Consider the following 21,491-nt stretch of genomic DNA (forward strand, 5'->3'; position numbering starts at 1 on the left):
TGTTGTCTGTGAATCGATAATCTGCGAAACATTGGTAGGGGAATCATTAGGGGGGTACCCCTAATAGACAACACATGTGACGTCACACTTATACGGTCTATTGAGATCGGGATCATCGTTCAAGCGTCATGATTGTTCATGAGCGAGTTCGTACTCTGACTCTTACTTGCCGATTTTCGTGTGGCTGTGACCACAACCTTTTTTGGGGGCTGGATCCGCGCCTGTACCCAAACTCGTTATCTCGGAATGAGCTGTTACATAATTTTGAACCTTAATACTATCACGATAGTTGTTTTTAGGGTTCCGTACCACCAGGCTGTATCTCATGAACTGTGATAGCTAGACAGTTGAAATTTTCACAGATGATGTATTTCTGTTGCCGCTATAACAACAAATACTAAAAACAATAAAATAAATAACGAGGCGAGGTGGCCTAGGGGTTCATGGCGTTAGCCGCGATAGCTAGACGCCGGTTCGAATCCGGCCTTCACCACTGGAGGGCTTCGTCACTTTTTCTTTAATATATGACATCTATTACAGTTTATAATAAAATAAATATTTAAGTGGGGCTCCCATACAACAAACGTGATTTCTTTGCCGTTTTTTTTATAATGGTACGGAACCCTTCGTACGCGAGCCCGACTCGCACTTGGCCGGTTTTTTTTAAACGAAAGAAACAAAGGCTTTTGCTTACCAGATTAAGGGCCGGAGCCGAAAAAATCATCAGAAAATTCATACCATAACTAGTTTCAGTAGTTTCCGAATGGGAAGAAGACTAATAGATGGTATCATTAAGAAAACGACAAAACACAGGTCAAAAATTTCATTTATCTATAGACAATGTCCTTAAACTAGTGACTCAAACCAAATTGTCAGTAAATAAAGACAAAAAAAAAACTATACGCACCGTTTTCTTTTGTGCTAGTACTAGTGTAAGACAAAATACATTTCGATGCTAGTGCGGAAAGTATGCTATCACCCCACGAGCACCGAGATATCTTGCCACGAGCCGTAGGCGAGTGGCAAGACTCGGGACGAGTGAAGAATGACAATTCCGCAGGTGTATCGAACGACGTTTTTTAATACAGTTGCGAAAAAAAATAAGAAAAACAATAAGTAAGGAATAAAAACAATATCGAATGTTGCCTTTGGAAACAGCTTACAGTAAGAAAAAAACGCCTCTTTTTTGACAGGCGTTTCGGCAGCTATTCCTTCCATAGCTATTCCGTTCCATTCAGACAACTTATTAAGAACGGTTTTTCAATCTTCAATATTAAAAAATAAACGTGTTATAATGATGAAGAGGTAAGTAATAAAATATGAAATATGTATATTTTTCGTATTCTTACATTAACAGTAGGTTTTTATGTTTGTTACGACGTTTAAAGGAAACTAATATTAACACTCATCAATAAGTAGTCATGAATTGGAACAAGTATAAATTTAAAAAAATGGAAAAGTAAAAACTAGTGCTTTTTCGTGAATACCAACTTTCCGCACGCTAAACAGCTACGTAAAGTAGCACTTTTTGAGCAACTGTATTAAAAAGATAGTATGATTCACTCTGCTTATGTTTGAAATAAGACAGTCCTTTGACTAACTATACGTTACGTAGATTACTCAAGCAGTAGGTATACATTATGTAGTCGAACGTCACAGTTTAACGTTTGTGTTAAGAAGACATTGATACGATTATTTGTCACTATTCGTAATTATAGGTCTGCCACATAACTGAGGTGGTTGGTAAGAAGCTATTATGGTTAACTGAGGGCTGGTTGAAAAAAATACGCACAATGACTTTACCAACCGCCCATGTGAAATGATGATAGTGATAGGCATCTGCATCTGATTATCATTTATACCTACAACTGATTGGATTGGATTGTTCGTGTTAAAGCATGTCGACTTGGTCCGCATGCCTGCTACGTGGAGTACGTGGAGCCCGAGACGAAGCCGCTGGCGCCGCGCGTTGCCGAGCGCGACCGCCGTCACACTAACGTCTTGGCCTCTGCTATCACTGCTTTGGCTTGTTCTACAGCTTTCCTAGACACAAATAAACGCGTTTATAGGTATTTTTACGGTAAATTGTAATTTACAATTGTTTTATTTAATAAATTTGTCAATATTTCAGAACAAAATAATGCCTATATTTAAAACACTTCACTCAAATGTATACACCGTGTTTTTTTTAATCCGTTAATTTCAAACGTATATTCCTGCCAATCGCAAACGCTCCGTAGCGAACGAAACGCAACTGTCACTGTCACACTAATATGGAAGAGTAATAGAGAGATACAAAGCGATTCGATGGCCAAGCGCAAGCGATTGTCACCTTGGCTAGGTTGCCTGAGCAGAAATTAAGTTATTTTTTCAAAGAAACAGGTATTCAGATTAATTCCTTTTTCATGATAGGTAATCAATAATCAATTTTTAGGGTTTCGTAGTCACCTAGAAACCCTTATAGTTTCGCCATGTCCGTCTGTCCGAGACCTTGCTTCGTGATCGTTAGAGTAAGATAGCTGCAATTTGGCATGCATCATGCAGCACTACATAAATCATGCATTGCGACAGAGCGGTGAAATAAAAACTATAAAAAAATAAAAGGTCTTTTCTAAGGACTTAAGATGCTTTATTTATGCTTTAAATATACTTCAAGTCCAATTTTACGTTTTGAAATTATAAATAACAGTAGGGTGACATACGCTAATAACTAAAGTGTACCTAAACCTAATATGGAATCAAATGTCATACATATATGTACAAGATTGACGATTCTCGCGGCGTTGTACGGGGGCTGACGGTCTTGGTCTTCTTTATTTACTGGACTCCCTCCACTAACACTAATTACATTGCCTATACTTGAAATAACGAAAGAAGAACGTTTGCCTTAGTATCATGTCACGGACTACCGATGTTCGAAATGACATTGACATGTTTTTTGTTTTTAATTATTTACTTGAGATAATTATAATGCCTGTGTTATGATAGCGCTAGATGAAGCAATTAATCTGTCTTATATGTATAACTGTAGTTAGCCGTACGCCGAAGTTAACGGATAAAAAAACATGTTTAATACGACACTTATCACTTATTCCAATTTATTACAGTTTCTATATATGTATATGGGCCAGTTATCTTAAGCCTAAAAAGGGGGTCAACCTTGGAATGAGAGATAATAAGCTGGAAACTCGTATACACCTTCGTTATAACGTATTAAGGATTTGCCACACTGGATGCGGTCAGGTCAAATTGAACGCAGCCCGCATTATGTATGAACAACATTGTCGGTCAGGTCAGCGCAATCGGTCAGCGGTCGACGCAAGGCAATCGGTCAACGGTTCGGGCAGGGAAACCGGAAAAAAATTTTTTTTTTTCTTAGCCTATTTGAATGTCCCACTGCTGGGCAAAGGCCTCTCTGCTGGTTCTCCATAACTAAATAAATATATATTAATTGAGCCATTATATGTTTTCAGACAAACAAATTAATAAAGTTTTCAACCTTGTGTGACATGACATGATACATCTAGGTGTACTCTTTAAAATTCACCTGTCATCCCTAATAAATTTGCTATCAATCTCTTATACACACTATAGTGCTATCACTTATAGTTTTTGTGCAACCTGTCACCAAAGATGCAAGTTTTTTTAGAATTTAACGTTTTTTTTTTTCATTTCTAAGATAAATTTTATTTAAAAAAACTTACGATATCGCCAAATTTAGTTTGCTTTTAGTAAATAGTTAATATGCTCTTTAAAATGAAGTACTACTTATTCTTAAACTTCATTTGACGAAGTTATGCCATTCTGAAAATACATCGTCTTCAAATATTTTTAAAGTCAGCGAATATAGTTATCGTTATACACATAGTATGTGTTTATATTACCACCGGGTAATAATCGTGGGTTCACCCTCGGTTATGCTGTATAAAATTCGGTCAGGATTCGTTTCATTTATAGTCATACTTGTTATGGCCATTTTTTGCCCGGATGCTGCACTTCATGATAAAAGCAAGCCACTTTGCACAGTGCTAGTAGGGACCAAACTGAGTGATTTGACCCGCAGCAGCGCAAGTTTCACCCCTTAAGAACAGAGATGGCGCCACTTCTTTAAAAAATATTTCAAAAAATTCTACAAGCTAAACCAATGAACCGATTTAAGTGTTTAATATCTCAAATGAAAGCTCATTATATACATTACTTTAAAAAAATACTCAAAAAATATATACTGATTACTTTCGACAAAAGACGGCCTCTTAAGTTTTTTTTTTACTCGATTGATAGTTTTTACTTGGTTTCTCAGGAAAAATGTATGGAACATGAATAGCTTAATGCATGTATATATTACTGAATAAATAACAAGTATTATAAAAAAAACCCGACACCGATACCTCTCATACTTAACGAAATATAAAAGTTTGAATGTGAATGTAAATTTCTTCAAAATATATTTCAAAAAATTCTACAAGCTTAACTATTTGACCGATTTCAATGTTTAATATCTCAAATAAAAGCTCATTATAGACATTACTTATAAAAAAATATTCATAATACATATACTGAACCCTTTTGGCAAAAAACGGCATCTTAAGTTTATTTTCTTACTCGATTGATAGTTTTTACTTGATTTCTTAAAAAAAATACTATGGAACATGAATAGTTTAATAAATATATATATAGTACTGAGTATATAAAAGTATTACAAAAAAACCCGACACCCATACCTTTCATTCTTCACGAAATATTTAAGTTCAATTATGCACGTTCTTACAAATAAATCCTTTAAAAGAAATCTTCTACCGCAGTAAGTGCACTGATTTTAATATGAAATGTGTCATATGAAAAGAAATCACCCAATTTATTTTAATAAATAAAAAAAATATAAATAAAAACTGAATAAAGTTTTTTCCTGGTGGTGAATTACAAAAAAATATAACAAATCTAAAATTAGGAATTATTTTTATTTAAAGTGACTACATTTGTAAACAAAAAAATTAAATGTCCTCTTCGGGTTTATATTTCATATTTATTTATTGCAACCATGGCTTTATAGGTATTACAAATTCTTGGTAGTTCCACATGGACCCCGTGGGGGCATAGCAATATTACATGCATACTTAGGATCTAATCTTAAATCTATGTGTATAATATAAAAGTAGGTCAATTTAGTAGTTTTTATACATATAAGCCGAATTGAATCAGATAATTGTCAGTGTATTAAATACAAAAATAAACGGGCAACTAATTATTATTAGGTGATGTCAAATTATATGGTTCACCGGTAGATGTAAAACTGAAAAAGAAAAGTCGTTTTGTTAAGTACTCGTACCATTTCAATACTACAAAATCACTGATCATACATGAACTGGTTGCTGTAGATTACTGTTGAATTATTTTTGTGCCTAGTTGATAACCATTAAACCTATAATTTTGTGCCAGACCTATAATTAGTGGTCAGCATGCAAAATAACCCTGGATTGAAAATTACATCAACTTACTTTTGATTTGTACAGCCACATTTGCATGATTTACACTGGGCTGTGCATGGCCAGCTGACGCGACGACACCCACAATGCATAGTTTCGCAGCCAGATTTGCAGCCACAATCGCTGAGACCAAATCGCTGTAAATGCCGTCCATTCCGGAGTCCAACTCTCTTTTTCCTCAGTCCATCCCCAAAAAGATGTACATGGTATGGAAACTTCTGGTTTCAGAGCGTTTCCCCATATATGGCCCTCTTGGTAAGCTGCTCGAAGTGCATGTTTATAGAGAGCAGCTGATGTAGGTGGCAGGGTTGGCAGGTTCTAATTTCTCGGCCAAATCAGATTTGTTCCCTGAACGACGCCCTCCATTGACTGACAGCGAAGGTGGACAAATTTGGTTTTCGTACTGGAAGAATTCGTTCAGATCAAGCTGCCTTTCTCTGGCCACTATAAAAAGACGGGAAAATAGGAGTATGTCAACTTTTAAGGTTTTGATTTTGTCAGTTGTCAGGTGTGTAACTACATATTTTAATTTTAATATAAAGTAACCCTAGATTTGTGTTATTGTTTGGCCAAACGGAACACATAAACGTAAATGAAGTTCACAAATATTTGTTTGCTTCAAAAAACAAGCTTGTGTCAAGCCTGCCACCTACATCAGCTGCTCTCTATAAACATGCACTTCGAGCGGCTTACCAAGCGGGCCATATATGGGGAAACGCTATGAAACCAGAAGTTTCCATACCATGTCCATCTTCTTGGGGATGGACTGAGGAAAAAGAGAGTTGGACTCCGGAATGGTCGGCAGTTACAGCGATTTGGTCGCAATTAAGCCTCTTGGACCATTGTGGCTGCAAATCTGGCTGCGAAACTATGCGTTGTGAGTGTCGTCGCGTCAGCTTACCATGCACAGCCCAGTGTAAATCATGCAAAGGTGGCTGTACAAATCAAAAGTAAGTTAATGTAATTTTCAATCCGGAGTTATTTTGCATGCTGACCACTGATCCGGCACAAAACACTGATAGGTCTGGCACAAAATTATAGGTTTAATGGTAATCAACTAGGCACAAAAATAATTCAATTATTTTTCTACAGGCACAACAATTATCCAACAGTAATCTACAGCAACCAGGTCATGTATGATCGGTGATTTTGTAGTATTGAAATGGTACGAGTACTTCTCAAAACGACTTTTTTTCAGTTCTACATCTACCGGTGAACCCGAAGAGGACATTTAAGTTTTTTGTTTACAAATGTAGTCACTTTAAATAAAAATAATTCCTAATTTTAGATTTGTTATATTTTTTTGTAATTCAGCACCAGGAAAAAACTTTATTCAGTTTTTATTTATTAATTTTTTATTTATTAAAATAAATTGGGTGATTTCTTTTCATATGACACATTTCATATTAAAATCAGTGCACTTACTACGGTAGAAGATTTCTTTTAAAGGATTTATTTGTAAGAACGTGCATAATTGAACTTAAATATTTCGTGAAGAATGAAAGGTATGAGTGTCGGGTTTTTTTGTAATACTTTTATATACTCAGTACTATATATATATTTATTAAACTATTCATGTTCCATAATATTGTTTTTAAGAAATCAAGTAAAAACTATCAATCGAGTAAAAAAACAAACTTAAAATTCCCGTTTTTATCAAAAGTATTGAGTATATATTTTTGAGTATTTTTTTAAAAGTAATGTATATAATGCGCTTTCATTTGAGATATTAAACATTTAAATCGGTTCATTGGTTTAGCTTGTAGAATTTTTTGAAATATTTTTTAAAGAAGTAGCGCCATCTCTGTTCCTTAGGGGTGAAACTGCCGCTGCTGCGGGTCAAATCGCTCAGTTTGGTCCCTACTATCACTGTGCAAAGCGGCTTGCTTTTATCATGAAGTGCAGCATTTTGTTCATAACAAGTATGACTAATACAGACAAGTGGATCTTAAAAACGGCAAATAGCATGAAATTTTTTTTGATACCTAACTTGTCGAAAATTTTATGCTCTACAATTCTTACCTACATGTAAATAACATGGGAGCTATATAAATTTTGATATCCGTGAAAAACCGATTTTTATAACCTTTGACCTTGAATAACTTCTGAAGCGCACACGATATATGCGTCGAACGAAGGTGTATACGAGTTTCCAGCTTATTATCTCTCATTCCGAGGTGAAACCCTTATTTTGACTGGGCCAATATCTATTTTCGTACCTTACTGTATGTTCATTGGCGAGAGAATGGACTGTAAAGGGGGGCGATAAGGGATGAGATTTAGGGGCCAGTTGAGCAAGAAAGTTGTGCTATACTAAAATTAACCTATGAAGTGAAACTAAAGTGCAAAGTAGTGTAGGGCGAAGTTACCTTGCAATCCGGGGTTGTGGGCTTGAACCGTTGGCCTCCGTTGTAGACCCTGGTGTTGGTCCCGGGCTGCCCTTGTCGCAAGCTAGAGGTAAGCTTAGAACCGTTACCTTGATCGTCCAACTTAGACCTCGGATTCTCCACTTCACGGATGGGCACGGCGTACTTCGGCTACACAGCACTGATTTTAAAAGTAGTCTAAATATTAGCAGTAGTGCTTTTAACAAATTGCGAGAAAGTTAGCGATAATGGCGAGACACAGTGTTAACTGGTAGTAGGCTCATGACATACTGGCTCTGACAGCTTGTGACAGAGCAATATTCAAATTCAAACTGTGACTTTGGTGTTGCCACAGTAATTACAACAAGAAATCTAAAAAATACAAAGCCAAAGCTGAACACTGTACCTTATTATGGAACGGAGCTTATGCTTACAAATATATTATGTAGACGAATCTATTGTCAAAGTAAATGTTTAGACAATTATGATTTATGAGCATCATTTAGAGCTATATTTGTATTTCAGAAACAAAACTATTACTTACTGTTGTTTTGTATTTATCATAGTGGTGCTTTGTTTACGAGTTATGTTTGCATTTATTTTGCGAGAGTATTTTAAAATCTTAACAGAAAATTTGTACATACATATTTTATTAACGGACCAAATATTAAATAAGCGAACTTTACATGCGTACTATAATATCATCTTATCAATTTTATTTAATGGGATTTAAGCTATACTATCAAAATGCTCGTGGACTCAGGACTAAAACTACTGTATTTTTACGAAATCTATTGAAATATAATTATGACTTCATATGTATTACTGAAACGTGGCTGGTTCCTGGCATTTATGACTCAGAATTGTTTGATTCGAGGTACAACGTGTACAGGACGGACCGAGACTGTGAGAGACTAGGGGTGACGCGGGGTGTAGTGGCGGCGCGTTGATAGCGGTGCGCCGGCCGCGACCTGCGGGCTGACGCGCGCGGCGCCGGCGCGCGCCCTCTCGTGGCGCTCCCGGACGCCGACGTTACATGTCTTGATATTCATATAACTCAAGGGCCAGTATCTAAAAAATTAAGGTTGTTTACTTGTTACTTTCCCCCAAGTAAGGAACTAATGGATTCCGAATCACTATTTTTTGAGCATTTGTCTGACTTACATGCGGATTATCCCGATGATATATTTCTGGTTCTAGGTGACTTAAACATCGGAGATGCGGTTTGGAGCCAACTTGATCAGGGCCCTCATAGCCTTAGGTTAGGTAATCCTAACTTTAACAGCCTCACAGCCCAGCTATCAGCATTTTTACAATTTACAAACTTTGAACAATATAATCACATTTCTAATAAGAACGGTAGGCATCTGGACCTAGTCCTTTCTAATCACTTGTGTGAGGTAGCTAGCGCGGACCCTCTTGTACCCATAGACGCTCATCACCCAGTCCTTTGTATAACGATTGAAATTGGTTCGACTGAGCGTCTTTTAAAACCGGCCCCGCGTGTAGTACGTCGATTTTTTGCCGCCGATTATAATAAAATTAATTTGAAATTGAGGGAAATCAATTGGGAGACGCAACTAGATACTAATAATATCGAGAGTGCAGTCAATGACTTTTACACCACTATAAATAATATAATTCAAGAATTAGTTCCCTCCAAAACAGTTACAAAACCAAGTAATTTTCCTTCTTGGTATTCCCGTAATCTTATCACGTTAATTAAGAAAAAAAACAAGATACACAAAAAATGGAAAATATATGGACGAGTAGCTGACTATAACGCTTTTTCTAATTTACGCTCTAAAATAAAAAACGAAGAAATTTCTTGCTACAATTTATTTATCTCTAGGGCTAAAAATAATATAAAAGTTAACTCTAAGTCGTTTTGGTCATTTATAAAATCCAGGAAGGATAGCACTGGTATTCCGGATTCGCTCTATTTAGACAATATTACGGCAAACGATGGAGTCAGCACGGCTAATCTATTTAGTGACTTTTTTCATTCAGTATTTGAACCTATCTCAACTTCCATGCCTAGTGTCAATAGCCCACAAAATTGTGTTATTAATAGCGTTCATATTGACGCACCTCTGGTGGAAAAATACTTGAAGAAATTAAAAGAATCCAAAGGCAGTGGCCCGGATGGCATTCATCCTGTGTTGCAGTAAGTCTCTTGCATTACCGGTATGTTTACTCTACAACATTTCACTTAGGTCTAGGTCCTTACCAAAAATTTGGAAAAAATCTATCATTGTGCCTATTTTTAAAAGTGGTGATAAACATAATATTAGAAACTACCGCGGCATTTCCAAATTGTCTATAGTTCCTAAACTATTTGAAAAAATAGTTTATGACACGCTCTACCCAACAATAAGACCGATGTTAATGACGCAGCAGCATGGCTTCATTAATAAACGGTCAACTGAGTCTAATTTGTGCGAGCTCCTTGATTATGTTCTGAGCGCAATGGACAAGAATTACCAAGTCGATGCTATCTATACCGATTACTCAAAGGCATTTGATAAAATTTCACACTCTCTCTTATTAAATAAACTTGAAATGTTCGGTATCCATGGAGACATGTTGCGTTGGCTCACATCGTACTTGCGGGATAGAACTCAGGCAGTTACTATCAAAGGATACACCTCTAGTTTTGTGCCTATTACGTCAGGGGTCCCACAGGGCTCGCATTTAGGACCACTACTATTTAACATATATATCAATGATGTCATTAACTGTTTTTTGAATTCTAAAGTATTATTGTATGCTGACGATACTAAGATATTTACCATTGTGAAGTCCGAGGCTGATTGTGTCAATTTGCAGGATGACCTTCATAGATTGGACAACTATTGTTTATGTAATAACCTGTACTTAAACATAAATAAATGTTCAATTATTACATTTACGCGGAAGCTTGACCCTATAAACTTTAATTATACTATCGGAAACCAACAGCTTACTAGAGTTACGGAGGTTAGAGATTTGGGAGTATATTTAGATAGTAAAATTCAATTGGTTTCACACATACATAAGATAACATCTAAAGCCTACAAAATGCTTGGTTTCATTTTTAGGCAAAGTAAAGATTTTAAAAACCCCACAACGTTACTTCTTTTATATAATGCTTATGTAAGGTCATATTTGGAATACGCATCTACAGTTTGGAGTCCCAACTATTTAGTGCACATTAATTCATTAGAAAGTGTTCAAAAAAAGTTTCTTAATCGTATGAAGTATAAATTCAAATCTTTTAAGCCCGAGAATTTTGAGTCCTTGCAAGTGAGAAGAGAAAAGCGGGATGTAATTTTCTTGTACAAAATATTAAATAATTTAATTGATTCAGAAGAACTTCTCAGCAAGGTGTCATTTAGATGTCCTACGTATCGTACACGGTCCACCGCTTTACTATCAGTTCCATTCACTCGCAAAAAATATGTAAACAACAAATTTTTAGCAAGAGCATGCAATATATACAATAAGAAATATTCACACATTGATTTGTTCCAGCATAGGTGTAATAGATTTGTTTCTGTCATCAAACAAAATAAAAAAATATAATAAATGGCAAATTTCGTTAACTCGTAGCTAGTAATAAAATTGTAATCTTGTGTTGTATTGTTATGATTGTTATTGTAATTGTACCTATTTGATTTCAAATTCTAAATTGAAAATTGTGCTTGTTATTTTCCAAATTCTAAATTATGCTTGTTATTATTACTCAATGTTATTGTTAAATTCAATTTTAAATTCAAAATACCTAATAATTGTACTTTTTTTCGGAGCAAAGGAATTTTGTATTAACTATAAGTGGAAACTCTTTTGGCCCTATGTTCTTACTATATCTTTTACCTTATTGTATTATTATGTGCTGTATGTTTCCCAAATAAATAAATAAAAAAAATGTAAGTATGTAAAAGACCTTTAAAGTGCACTGTTTATGTTATGTAGGTTTGATAAAATGCAGTCCAACCGGGCACAGGGAACTGGTTAAAAATCTCGTATTATTAGAAACAAATGCAACAATCACTGTGACGGACACAAAGCTTGTACGCGATCATCACATCACATGAAATGCGGATCCGGCCCGTGTGAGAGTGGGACAACGCTATATACGTGCATAGCGCATGCAGTCTCGCACACACACACACACACACACACACACACACACACACACACACACACCAGAGCGGCGTGCTGATCATGCGTGAGATGCGTGATACAGATAACCGCGGTAATGGGTCGGCATTCGGCATGCGGGCTCAGCTCAGGCTTACATGTGGAGCGGGTTGGCTTGGTCGAGGCGGTCTATGGCGAGTGTGGCGAGGCGCGCGAGCCGACGCAGCGCGCGCGCGCGCAGCACGCCCGTGCCGCGCGGCAGCGTCTCGGCCAGCGCCGCGGCCGCCGCCGCCGCCGCCGGACCAGCGCACGCGCCCGCTGCTGTACTCAGCGTCTCTGCGACAATAAGTATTCGATCAAATGTCATTATTCACATTTATGCATAACCTCGACTACAGGAGGTACCAAAAGCTTGTAATTTCAAATGATGAAAAATGTTTGCACTTTTTACCATTCCAGTGCGTTTTGCAGTGTTAATTTGATTGGCTCGGAATCAATACACACTAAAGAAGTTTTTACAATAGGTAATGATGCAACGAATACTAATATTAGTATTCGCCGAATATCAGCATATGTATCGTATTCGTTAAATTTCGTTTCATACCAAATTTCAGGACTGTTCTAGAGATTTCGAACTTTGCCCTAGTTCGATTGTGCTACAACGGCAAAGTTAAGGTTTGCATCTCACTATTCGTATTCGTAAAATTACGAAAGTGCTATTCGTATAATAACTATTTTACATTTTTAGTTTTAAACTCTAGCGTTCCCACGGTCCTAGTGTGTTCCCAACCGACTAACCGCTCTGTCCCCACCAGGTTAGATGGTTAGTATTTTTTAACCGACTTCAAGATTTCAAAGGAGGAGGTTCTCAATTCGGTTGTTTTTTTTTTTTTAATGTTTGTTACTCCATAACTCCGTCATTTCTGGACTGATTTCGAAAATTCTTTTTTTGATTGTAAGTATATACATACAGATTGGTCCCGTTTTCGTCAAAAAGCAGTTCTGATGATGGGATCCATGAGGAATCGAGGGAACTCCTCAAATGTTAAAGGCATACATATAGTGATTTTAGTATTTTCATCAACAAATCAAGCACTTACATTTAAAAAAGTGACATTTGATGAAGTGGAACTGCTGATGATGATCAGAACGGAACTCTTCAATGATGCATAGTTCACGTTTGGCGATTTGTCCTCTTCGTTATGTTTGTTAAGCAAGTTAGGTTTTCAAGAAACATTTTTGTCAAGCTCGAGTTCTGATGATGGGATCCATGAGGAATCGAGGGAACTCCTCAAATGTGAAAGGCATACATATAGTGATTTTTGTATTTTTATAAACAAATCCACCACTTCCATTTTAAAAAGTGACATTTGATGAAGTGGAACTGCTGATGATGATCAGAACGGAACTCTTCAATGACACATAGTTCACGTTCGGCGATTTGTCCTCTTCGTTATGTTTGTTAAGCAAGTTAGGTTTTCAAGAAACATTTTTGTCAAGCTCGAGTTCTGATGATGGGATCCATGAGGAATCGAGGGAACTCCTCAAATGTGAAAGGCATACATATAGTGATTATTGTATTTTTATAAACAAATCCAGCACTTCCATTTTAAAAAGTGACATTTGATGAAGTGGAACTGCTGATGATGATCAGAACGGAACTCTTCAATGACGCATAGTTCACGTTTGGCGATTTGTCCTCTTTGTTATGTTTGTTAAGCAAGTTAGGTTTTCAAGAAACATTTTTGTCAAGCTCGAGTTCTGATGATGGTATCCATGAGGAATCGAGGGAACTCCTCAAATGTGAAAGGCATACATGTAGTGATTTTTGTAATTTTATAAACAAATCCAGCACTTCCATTTTAAAAAGTGACCTTTGATGAAGTGGAACTGCTGATGATGATCAGAATGGAACTCTTTAATGACGCATAGTTTACGTTTGGCGATTGGTCCTCTTCTTTATGTTTGTTAAGCAACTTAAATTTTTAAGACATATTTTTGTCAAGCTCGAGTTCTGATGATGAGACCCACGAGGAACCGAGGGAACTCCTCAAATGTGAAAGGCATACATATAGTGATTTTTGTTTTTTTTTTCAACAAATCCAGCATTTACATTTAAAAAAGTGACATTTGATGAAATGGAAACTGCTGATAATGATCAGAATGGAACTCTTCAATGACACATAGTTCACGTTTGGCGATTTGTTCTCTTCCTTATGGACCCAGACCTAAACTTGGACCCGGACTCGGACCCGGACCCGGGTCTGAACATGGACACCAACTCGGACCCGGACCGAACTCTGACCCAAACTTGGACCCGGACAGCCGGACACAGACCCGGACTCTGATGCGGACCCGGAAATGCTACTAGAAAAATGGGTTAGGTGGGTGGTTGGGTTTTGAACTGCGATTCTCACAGAACAGAACTGCTATCAGAAAAGTAGGTTAGGTTAGAGCTGTGACCCTTACAGAAACGAAATGCTATCAGAAAAGTAGGTTAGGTTAGGTTAGAACTGCGACCCCTACAGAAACGAAATGCTACTAGAAAAGTGGGTGGTTTTACCTCCTTTTCTACATTATTAGGCAAAAGATGCTGTCTTTTTCATTTCATTGTCTGGAATCTAAGAGTTCACCATCAACAATAAGTGCTTTCAGCGGCATCCCCCATTGAAGTCGGTTTTTTTTTTTCTTAAAAGTTATTTTCTTAACTGACAACCTGCCCGGTTTGTTGGTTAAGTTAATAGTTAATCTAAGTTGTTTTGTACTAACCGAACAGCTTTCTACGGATTCATTAATGGTTGGTCCACAGAAATAAATATACCATAGAAGAGGCAAGGAGTTTTTTGGAGAATAAAATGCAATTTGGGGAAACAAATCAAACTCATACTTTATTTCTAACACTACTGATTCAAATATCACTTCACAAATCAATAAAAATCTGTAGTTGTGGCAGAGGTCGGTCGTGTGGTGTGATTACCTACTGATTACCTATGGGGGACAGTGCAACGTCAAGGGCGCGCAGCAGCGGCGGCGACGGCGTGAGCGCCACGCCAGCGCGGCAAGCAGCAGCCGCACGCCGGCGCCCAGGCAGCGCCGCCAGAACGAGATGGTCACTCACCTATGAGGGAGAGCGCGACGTCATCGGCGCGCAGCAGCGGCGGCGGCGACGTGAGCGCCAGCGCGGCGCGCAGCAGTCGCACGCCCGCGCCCAGGCAGCGCCGCCAGAACGCGCCGCTAGCGCCGTCTAGAGCCCTGCCAAACAGTCGTATGCAAATGATGAACCGTCAAATGATAAGCGTAAACGAGCGGCAACTTTTATCTACTCGTACAGTCAGAGTCAGAGTAACTAGAAGCTTACTAAACGTACTAAATATTTTGAGTAAAGTATCATCCCACCAAAAACATTTTCATGTAAAATGTTGCCAAGACGAAACCATAAGGCTCGCACTGTCAATAAGTTATCAGATCCCTTGTAGAGCCAAGCTTCTAACTCTACAGGTAAAGGTGGTGGTGGTGGTGAAAAGGACGTAAGGTGAAAAATTGATTCATTATTCATTATTTTTAGGGTTCCGTACCCAAAGGGTAAAAACGGGACCCTATTACTAAGACTCCACTGTCCGTCTGGCCGTCTGTCCGTCTGTCTGTCACCAGGCTGTATCTCATGAACCGTGATAGCTAGACCTGAAATACGTCATCTGTGAAAATTTCAACTGTCTACTAGACAGTTGAAATTTTCAAAAGGAGGTAAAACCACCCACTTTTCTAGTAGCATTTCGTTTCTGTAGGGGTCGCAGTTCTAACCTAACCTAACCTACTTTTCTGATAGCATTTCGTTTCTGTAAGGGTCACAGCTCTAACCTAACCTACTTTTCTGATAGCAGTTCTGTTCTGTGAGAATCGCAGTTCAAAACCCAACCACCCACCTAACCCACTATTCTAGTCGCATTTCCGGGTCCGCATCAGAGTCCGGGTCCGTGTCCGGCTGTCCGGGTCCAAGTTTGGGTCAGAGTTCGGTCCGGGTCCGGGTCCGGGTCCGAGTTGGGGTCCATGTTCAGACCCGGGTCCGGGTCCGAGTCCGGGTCCAAGTTTAGGTCTGGGTTCATAAGGAAGAGAACAAATCGCCAAACGTGAACTATGTGTCATTGAAGAGTTCCATTCTGATCATTATCAGCAGTTTCCATTTCATCAAATGTCACTTTTTTAAATGTAAATGCTGGATTTGTTGAAAAAAAACAAAAGTCACTATATGTATGCCTTTCACATTTGAGGAGTTCCCTCGGTTCCTCGTGGGTCTCATCATCAGAACTCGAGCTTGACAAAAATATGTCTTAAAAACTTAAGTTGCTTTACAAACATAAAGAAGAGGACAAATCGCCAAACGTAAACTATGCGTCATTAAAGAGTTCCATTCTGATCATTATCTGCAGTTCCACTTCATCAAATGTCACTTTTTAAAATGGAAGTGCTGGATTTGTTTATAAAAATACAATAATCACTATATGTATGCCTTTCACATTTGAGGAGTTCCCTCGATTCCTCATGGATCCCATCATCAGAACTCGAGCTTGACAAAAATGTTTCTTGAAAACCTAACTTGCTTTACAAACATAACGAAGAGGACAAATCGCCGAACGTGAACTATGCGTCATTGAAGAGTTCCGTTCTGATTATCATCAGCAGTTCCACTTCATCAAATGTCACTTTTTAAAATGGAAGTGGTGGATTTGTTTATAAAAATACAAAAATCACTATATGTATGCCTTTCACATTTGAGGAGTTCCCTCGATTCCTCATGGATCCCATCATCAGAACTCGAGCTTGACAAAAATGTTTTTTGAAAACCTAACTTGCTTAACAAACATAACGAAGAGGACAAATCGCCAAACGTGAACTATGCATCATTGAAGAGTTCCGTTCTGATCATCATCAGCAGTTCCACTTCATCAAATGTCACTTTTTTAAATGTAAGTGCTTGATTTGTTATTTTATTACTAAGACTCCACTGTCCGTCTGGCCGTCTGTCTGTCACCAGGCTGTATCTCATGAACCGTGATAGCTAGACCTGAAATACGTCATCTGTGAAAATTTCAACTGTCTACTAGACACTTGAAATTTTCACAGATGACGTATTTCTGTTGCCGCTATAACAACAAATACTAAAAAGTACGGAACCCTCGGTGGGCGACTCCGACTTGCACTTGTCCGGTTTTTAGGGTTCCGTACCTCAAAAGGAAAAAAACGGAACCCTTATAGGATCACTCGTGCGTCTGTCTGTCTGTCCGTCTGTCACAGCCTATTTTCTCCGAAACTACTGGACCAATTAAGTTGAAATTTGGTATACATATGTAAGTTTGTGACCAAAAGACGGACATGTAACGTAAACAAATTAATTTTAAACATGGGGGCCACTTTTGGGGGGTAATGCGAAAATTCAAAAATAAAGTTTTTCAAACTATATCGTGTTACATATCAAATGAAAGAGCTCATTGTAAGAATCTCAAATATATTTTTTTATAATTTTATGATAAACAGTTTAGAAGTTATTCAAGAAAATATGCAAAAAATGAGCATTCACCCCCTTAATCTCCGAAACTACAAGGGCTAAAATTTTGAAAAACCCAAAAACCAAATAGATCTTTACCTAGGATCACAGGAAAACCTTTTAGAAATGTGCAGTCTAGCGTGAGTCGGACTTAATTATTTAGTTTTTGATCCAACCCCTACGGGTTTATTAAAGACATTTCACGCACGTGTCACATAAAAAATACATTGTTTAAATTGTGTAATGTACGGAACCCTTGGAACGCGAGTCCGACTCACACTTGGCCGGTTTTTTTTAACCGACTTCAAGATTTCAAAAGGAGGAGGTTATCAATTCGGTTGTATGTTTTTTTTTTGTTTGTTACTCCATAACTCCGTCATTTCTGGACCGATTTTGAAAATTCTTTTTTTGATTGTAAGTATATACATACAGATTGGTCCCGTTTTCGTCAAAAAGCAGTTCTGATGATGGAATCCATGAGGAATCGAGGGAACTCCTCAAATGTTAAAGGCATACATATAGTGATTTTAGTATTTTCATCAACAAATCAAGCACTTACATTTAAAAGAGTGACATTTGATGAAGTGGAACTGCTGATGATGATCAGAACGGAACTCTTCAATGATGCATAGTTCACGTTTGGCGATTTGTCCTCTTCGTTATGTTTGTTAAGCAAGTTAGGTTTTCAAGAAACATTTTTGTCAAGCTCGAGTTCTGATGATGGGATCCATGAGGAATCGAGGGAACTCCTCAAATGTGAAAGGCATACATATAGTGATTTTTGTATTTTTATAAACAAATCCACCACTTCCATTTTAAAAAGTGACATTTGATGAAGTGGAACTGCTGATGATGATCAGAACGGAACTCTTCAATGACACATAGTTCACGTTCGGCGATTTGTCCTCTTCGTTATGTTTGTTAAGCAAGTTAGGTTTTCAAGAAACATTTTTGTCAAGCTCGAGTTCTGATGATGGGATCCATGAGGAATCGAGGGAACTCCTCAAATGTGAAAGGCATACATATAGTGATTATTGTATTTTTATAAACAAATCCAGCACTTCCATTTTAAAAAGTGACATTTGATGAAGTGGAACTGCTGATGATGATCAGAACGGAACTCTTCAATGACGCATAGTTCACGTTTGGCGATTTGTCCTCTTTGTTATGTTTGTTAAGCAAGTTAGGTTTTCAAGAAACATTTTTGTCAAGCTCGAGTTCTGATGATGGTATCCATGAGGAATCGAGGGAACTCCTCAAATGTGAAAGGCATACATATAGTGATTTTTGTATTTTTATAAACAAATCCACCACTTCCATTTTAAAAAGTGACATTTGATGAAGTGGAACTGCTGATGATGATCAGAATGGAACTCTTCAATGACACATAGTTCACGTTTGGCAATTTGTTCTCTTCCTTATGGACCCAGACACAAACTTGGCCATGGACTCGGACCCGGACCCGGGTCTGGACATGGACCCCAACTCGGATCCGGACCCTGACCGAACTCTGACCCAAACTTGGACCCGGACAGCCGGACACGGACCAGGACTCAGATCCGGACCCAGACCCGGAAATGCTACTAGAAAAGTGGGTTAGGTTAGGTTAGAACTGTGACCCTTACAGAAACGAAATGCTATCAGAAAAGTAGGTTAGGTTAGGTTAGAACTGCGACCCTTACAAAAACGAAATGCTACTAGAAAAGTGGGTGGTTTTACCTCCTTTTCTACATTATTAGGCAAAATTATAACAATTAGGCAATTAGGCAAAATTAGGCAAAAGATGGATTAGGATAATTAGGCAAAATATGCTGTCTTTTTCATTTCATTGTCTGGAATCTAAGAGTGCACCATCAACAATAAGTAAACTTTTAGCGGCATCCCCCATTGAAGTCGGTTTTTTTTACTTAAAAATTATTAGTTTTAAAGTGTGTCGACAGATGGCAGTGAATTTACTGGGGTTACAAAATTTACTATGACAGTACCGCTCTAGTATAAGTTACTCTATGCTTGTTCAATTTTAAAGTTCGCGCTTGAATGGAATTTTGGCATTTTTTCATTATAAATAATTAACCAAGATTAAACAGTAAGTTAGATAAGATATGTACAATATAAACTTTAAAATGTAAAATTTGTAAAAACAAAATATGTCTGAATAAAAGGCTTATATTATATTATATTATTAAACAGTAAGTGCACATAACTTGTTTGTTGTGAGGTGTTTAAAAATGAATGAATTTAAATGGGGAAGTGAAAAAAGTTTACAAAATCGACTCGAATTCAATATAAAAGGAAGACCTTGAAGTTTCGTAACAATGTTCGTTAAAAACAAAAACTTATATTGTCTTTAAATCAGATCAATATGTAAAAACACCGTGGTTGTGTTATGTCGCTGTGATAAAAGTAACTAGGTATTTTAGTTTTTCGTGTTACCTACCTAAGTACATATGTCTTGTTTGGAGTGGGCGCGGAAGGGCCGGGCGACGGCTGTGCGGTGAGTTTGCTTGGACCGAAACCGATGTGTTAACAATTTAGCACATATTTCCATAAAATTTCAAAACAACATTCACAACCTAGAATCCATTTGTAAAATGAACTGCAGTTGGCGTCTATCGGTCGTCAAGATATTCGTAATAGCGAAAATCTATAAGAGAGTTCAATGACCGTATTTTGTGTCGGTTAATTGAATGTGTAGTTTTTTACTGTGACAGTGAACACCCATAATATATAATCACCAGCCGCCGCTGGTGATAAGGTTTAATTTAGTATGGCAAAAAAAGTCGTCACATGCACTAGCATCACTACAACACTAGTTTCATATAAGTTCCATAGTAGCAAAATCGTTTTGACAGTTCGAAAAAGGAAACTGATTTGACTAGTAGTCAAATACCCAATTAAAACCATGAAATACGTTTTTTTTTTTTTTAATCATTTATCTGGAGGCATCTTTTGCACAATCTGCTTTTTAATGATTCCGCATACAAACTTCAACCCCCTTTTTCCCCCTTACGATCTTTTCCACCCCCTTACGGGGTGATTTTGGGGCTGAAAACTCTAAAAATTTCAAGTTTTTGATTTCTTCTTACATCTTACATACCACATTTCAGCTTCCTAGGATTTCAGGAAGTACCCTAAATGTTTTGATGATTATCAGTGAGTGAGTGACGAAATGACGAGTGACGAACCGTCTCGCACGCAGGTTTGACGACTTCCAGCCTCCCGAACAAGCAGGTTTCCGTAAAGGCTATAGTACCGTAGACCACATACTCGTACATGCGTTGCGGCAGGTTATACAGAAGACTGAGGAGTATAACCTCCCCCCTTTTTTATATATATATTTTTATTCATTAAATATATACAACAAACTTTTCACTATTTCTAATTATACATTTTAATTTAAGCCAGCGTTTAAAGACATAGTGTGCAGTAACAGCCCAAAAAGACCGGGGCCTGTGCTAGGGCTAGATGTGACACAATTTTAGAGAGCGATCGGATTTTGGATAAACAATTTTCTTATAATATAAAGTTTACTTAGTCAATTAAAAAAGCTTAATTAAATAAACATGCATTACTGGTATTTTTTATTTTTATGTACGTATTTAATATACGTATGTTGGGTTTTATAATTATGTAAGTAGCTATATATATTATTTGCTATCTAACACATACATACATATATATTATATGGAAAAATAGAGAAATATGACACGGAGTTACGTTGCAATCTATTCACTGAGGAAATATTTTTGTGTAGAAGTCTTTAAATTCAGTAAAAGAAAAACTCAGGAGAAACACTTTAGTTTTTTTATTTAGCCTACTTATGTAACTTTGATTATTTTAAGTAGACACGCTTGAATAGCTAGGTTGTATTATGTCCTGTAGGTCACCTGGTAATTTGTCAAAAAGCCTAGTTCCAACATATGAGTAGTGCTTCCTAGCTGCAGCACTGTTCGTAATCGGTATCTTATATTTGCTTCT

General features: G+C 37.4%; 1 protein-coding gene across 1 annotated transcript in view; it reads right to left on the reverse strand.

Moving 5' to 3' along the window:
- Positions 1 to 865: 865 nt before the first annotated feature.
- Positions 866 to 21,491, reverse strand: part of LOC134754208 (PAX3- and PAX7-binding protein 1) — a 55,038-nt gene continuing 34,412 nt past the window's right edge. The window contains exons 14-16 of the mRNA XM_063690369.1: positions 15,090 to 15,223; positions 12,130 to 12,307; positions 866 to 2,043 (exon numbers count right to left, since the gene is read on the reverse strand). Of these exons, the coding sequence (XP_063546439.1) occupies positions 1,989 to 2,043; positions 12,130 to 12,307; positions 15,090 to 15,223 (367 nt within the window). The 3' untranslated portion in view covers positions 866 to 1,988. The remainder of the gene's footprint in view (positions 2,044 to 12,129; positions 12,308 to 15,089; positions 15,224 to 21,491) is intronic.

This window comes from Cydia strobilella, chromosome Z (assembly GCF_947568885.1).
Source record: "Cydia strobilella chromosome Z, ilCydStro3.1, whole genome shotgun sequence".
NCBI classification, from domain to species: domain Eukaryota; kingdom Metazoa; phylum Arthropoda; class Insecta; order Lepidoptera; family Tortricidae; genus Cydia; species Cydia strobilella.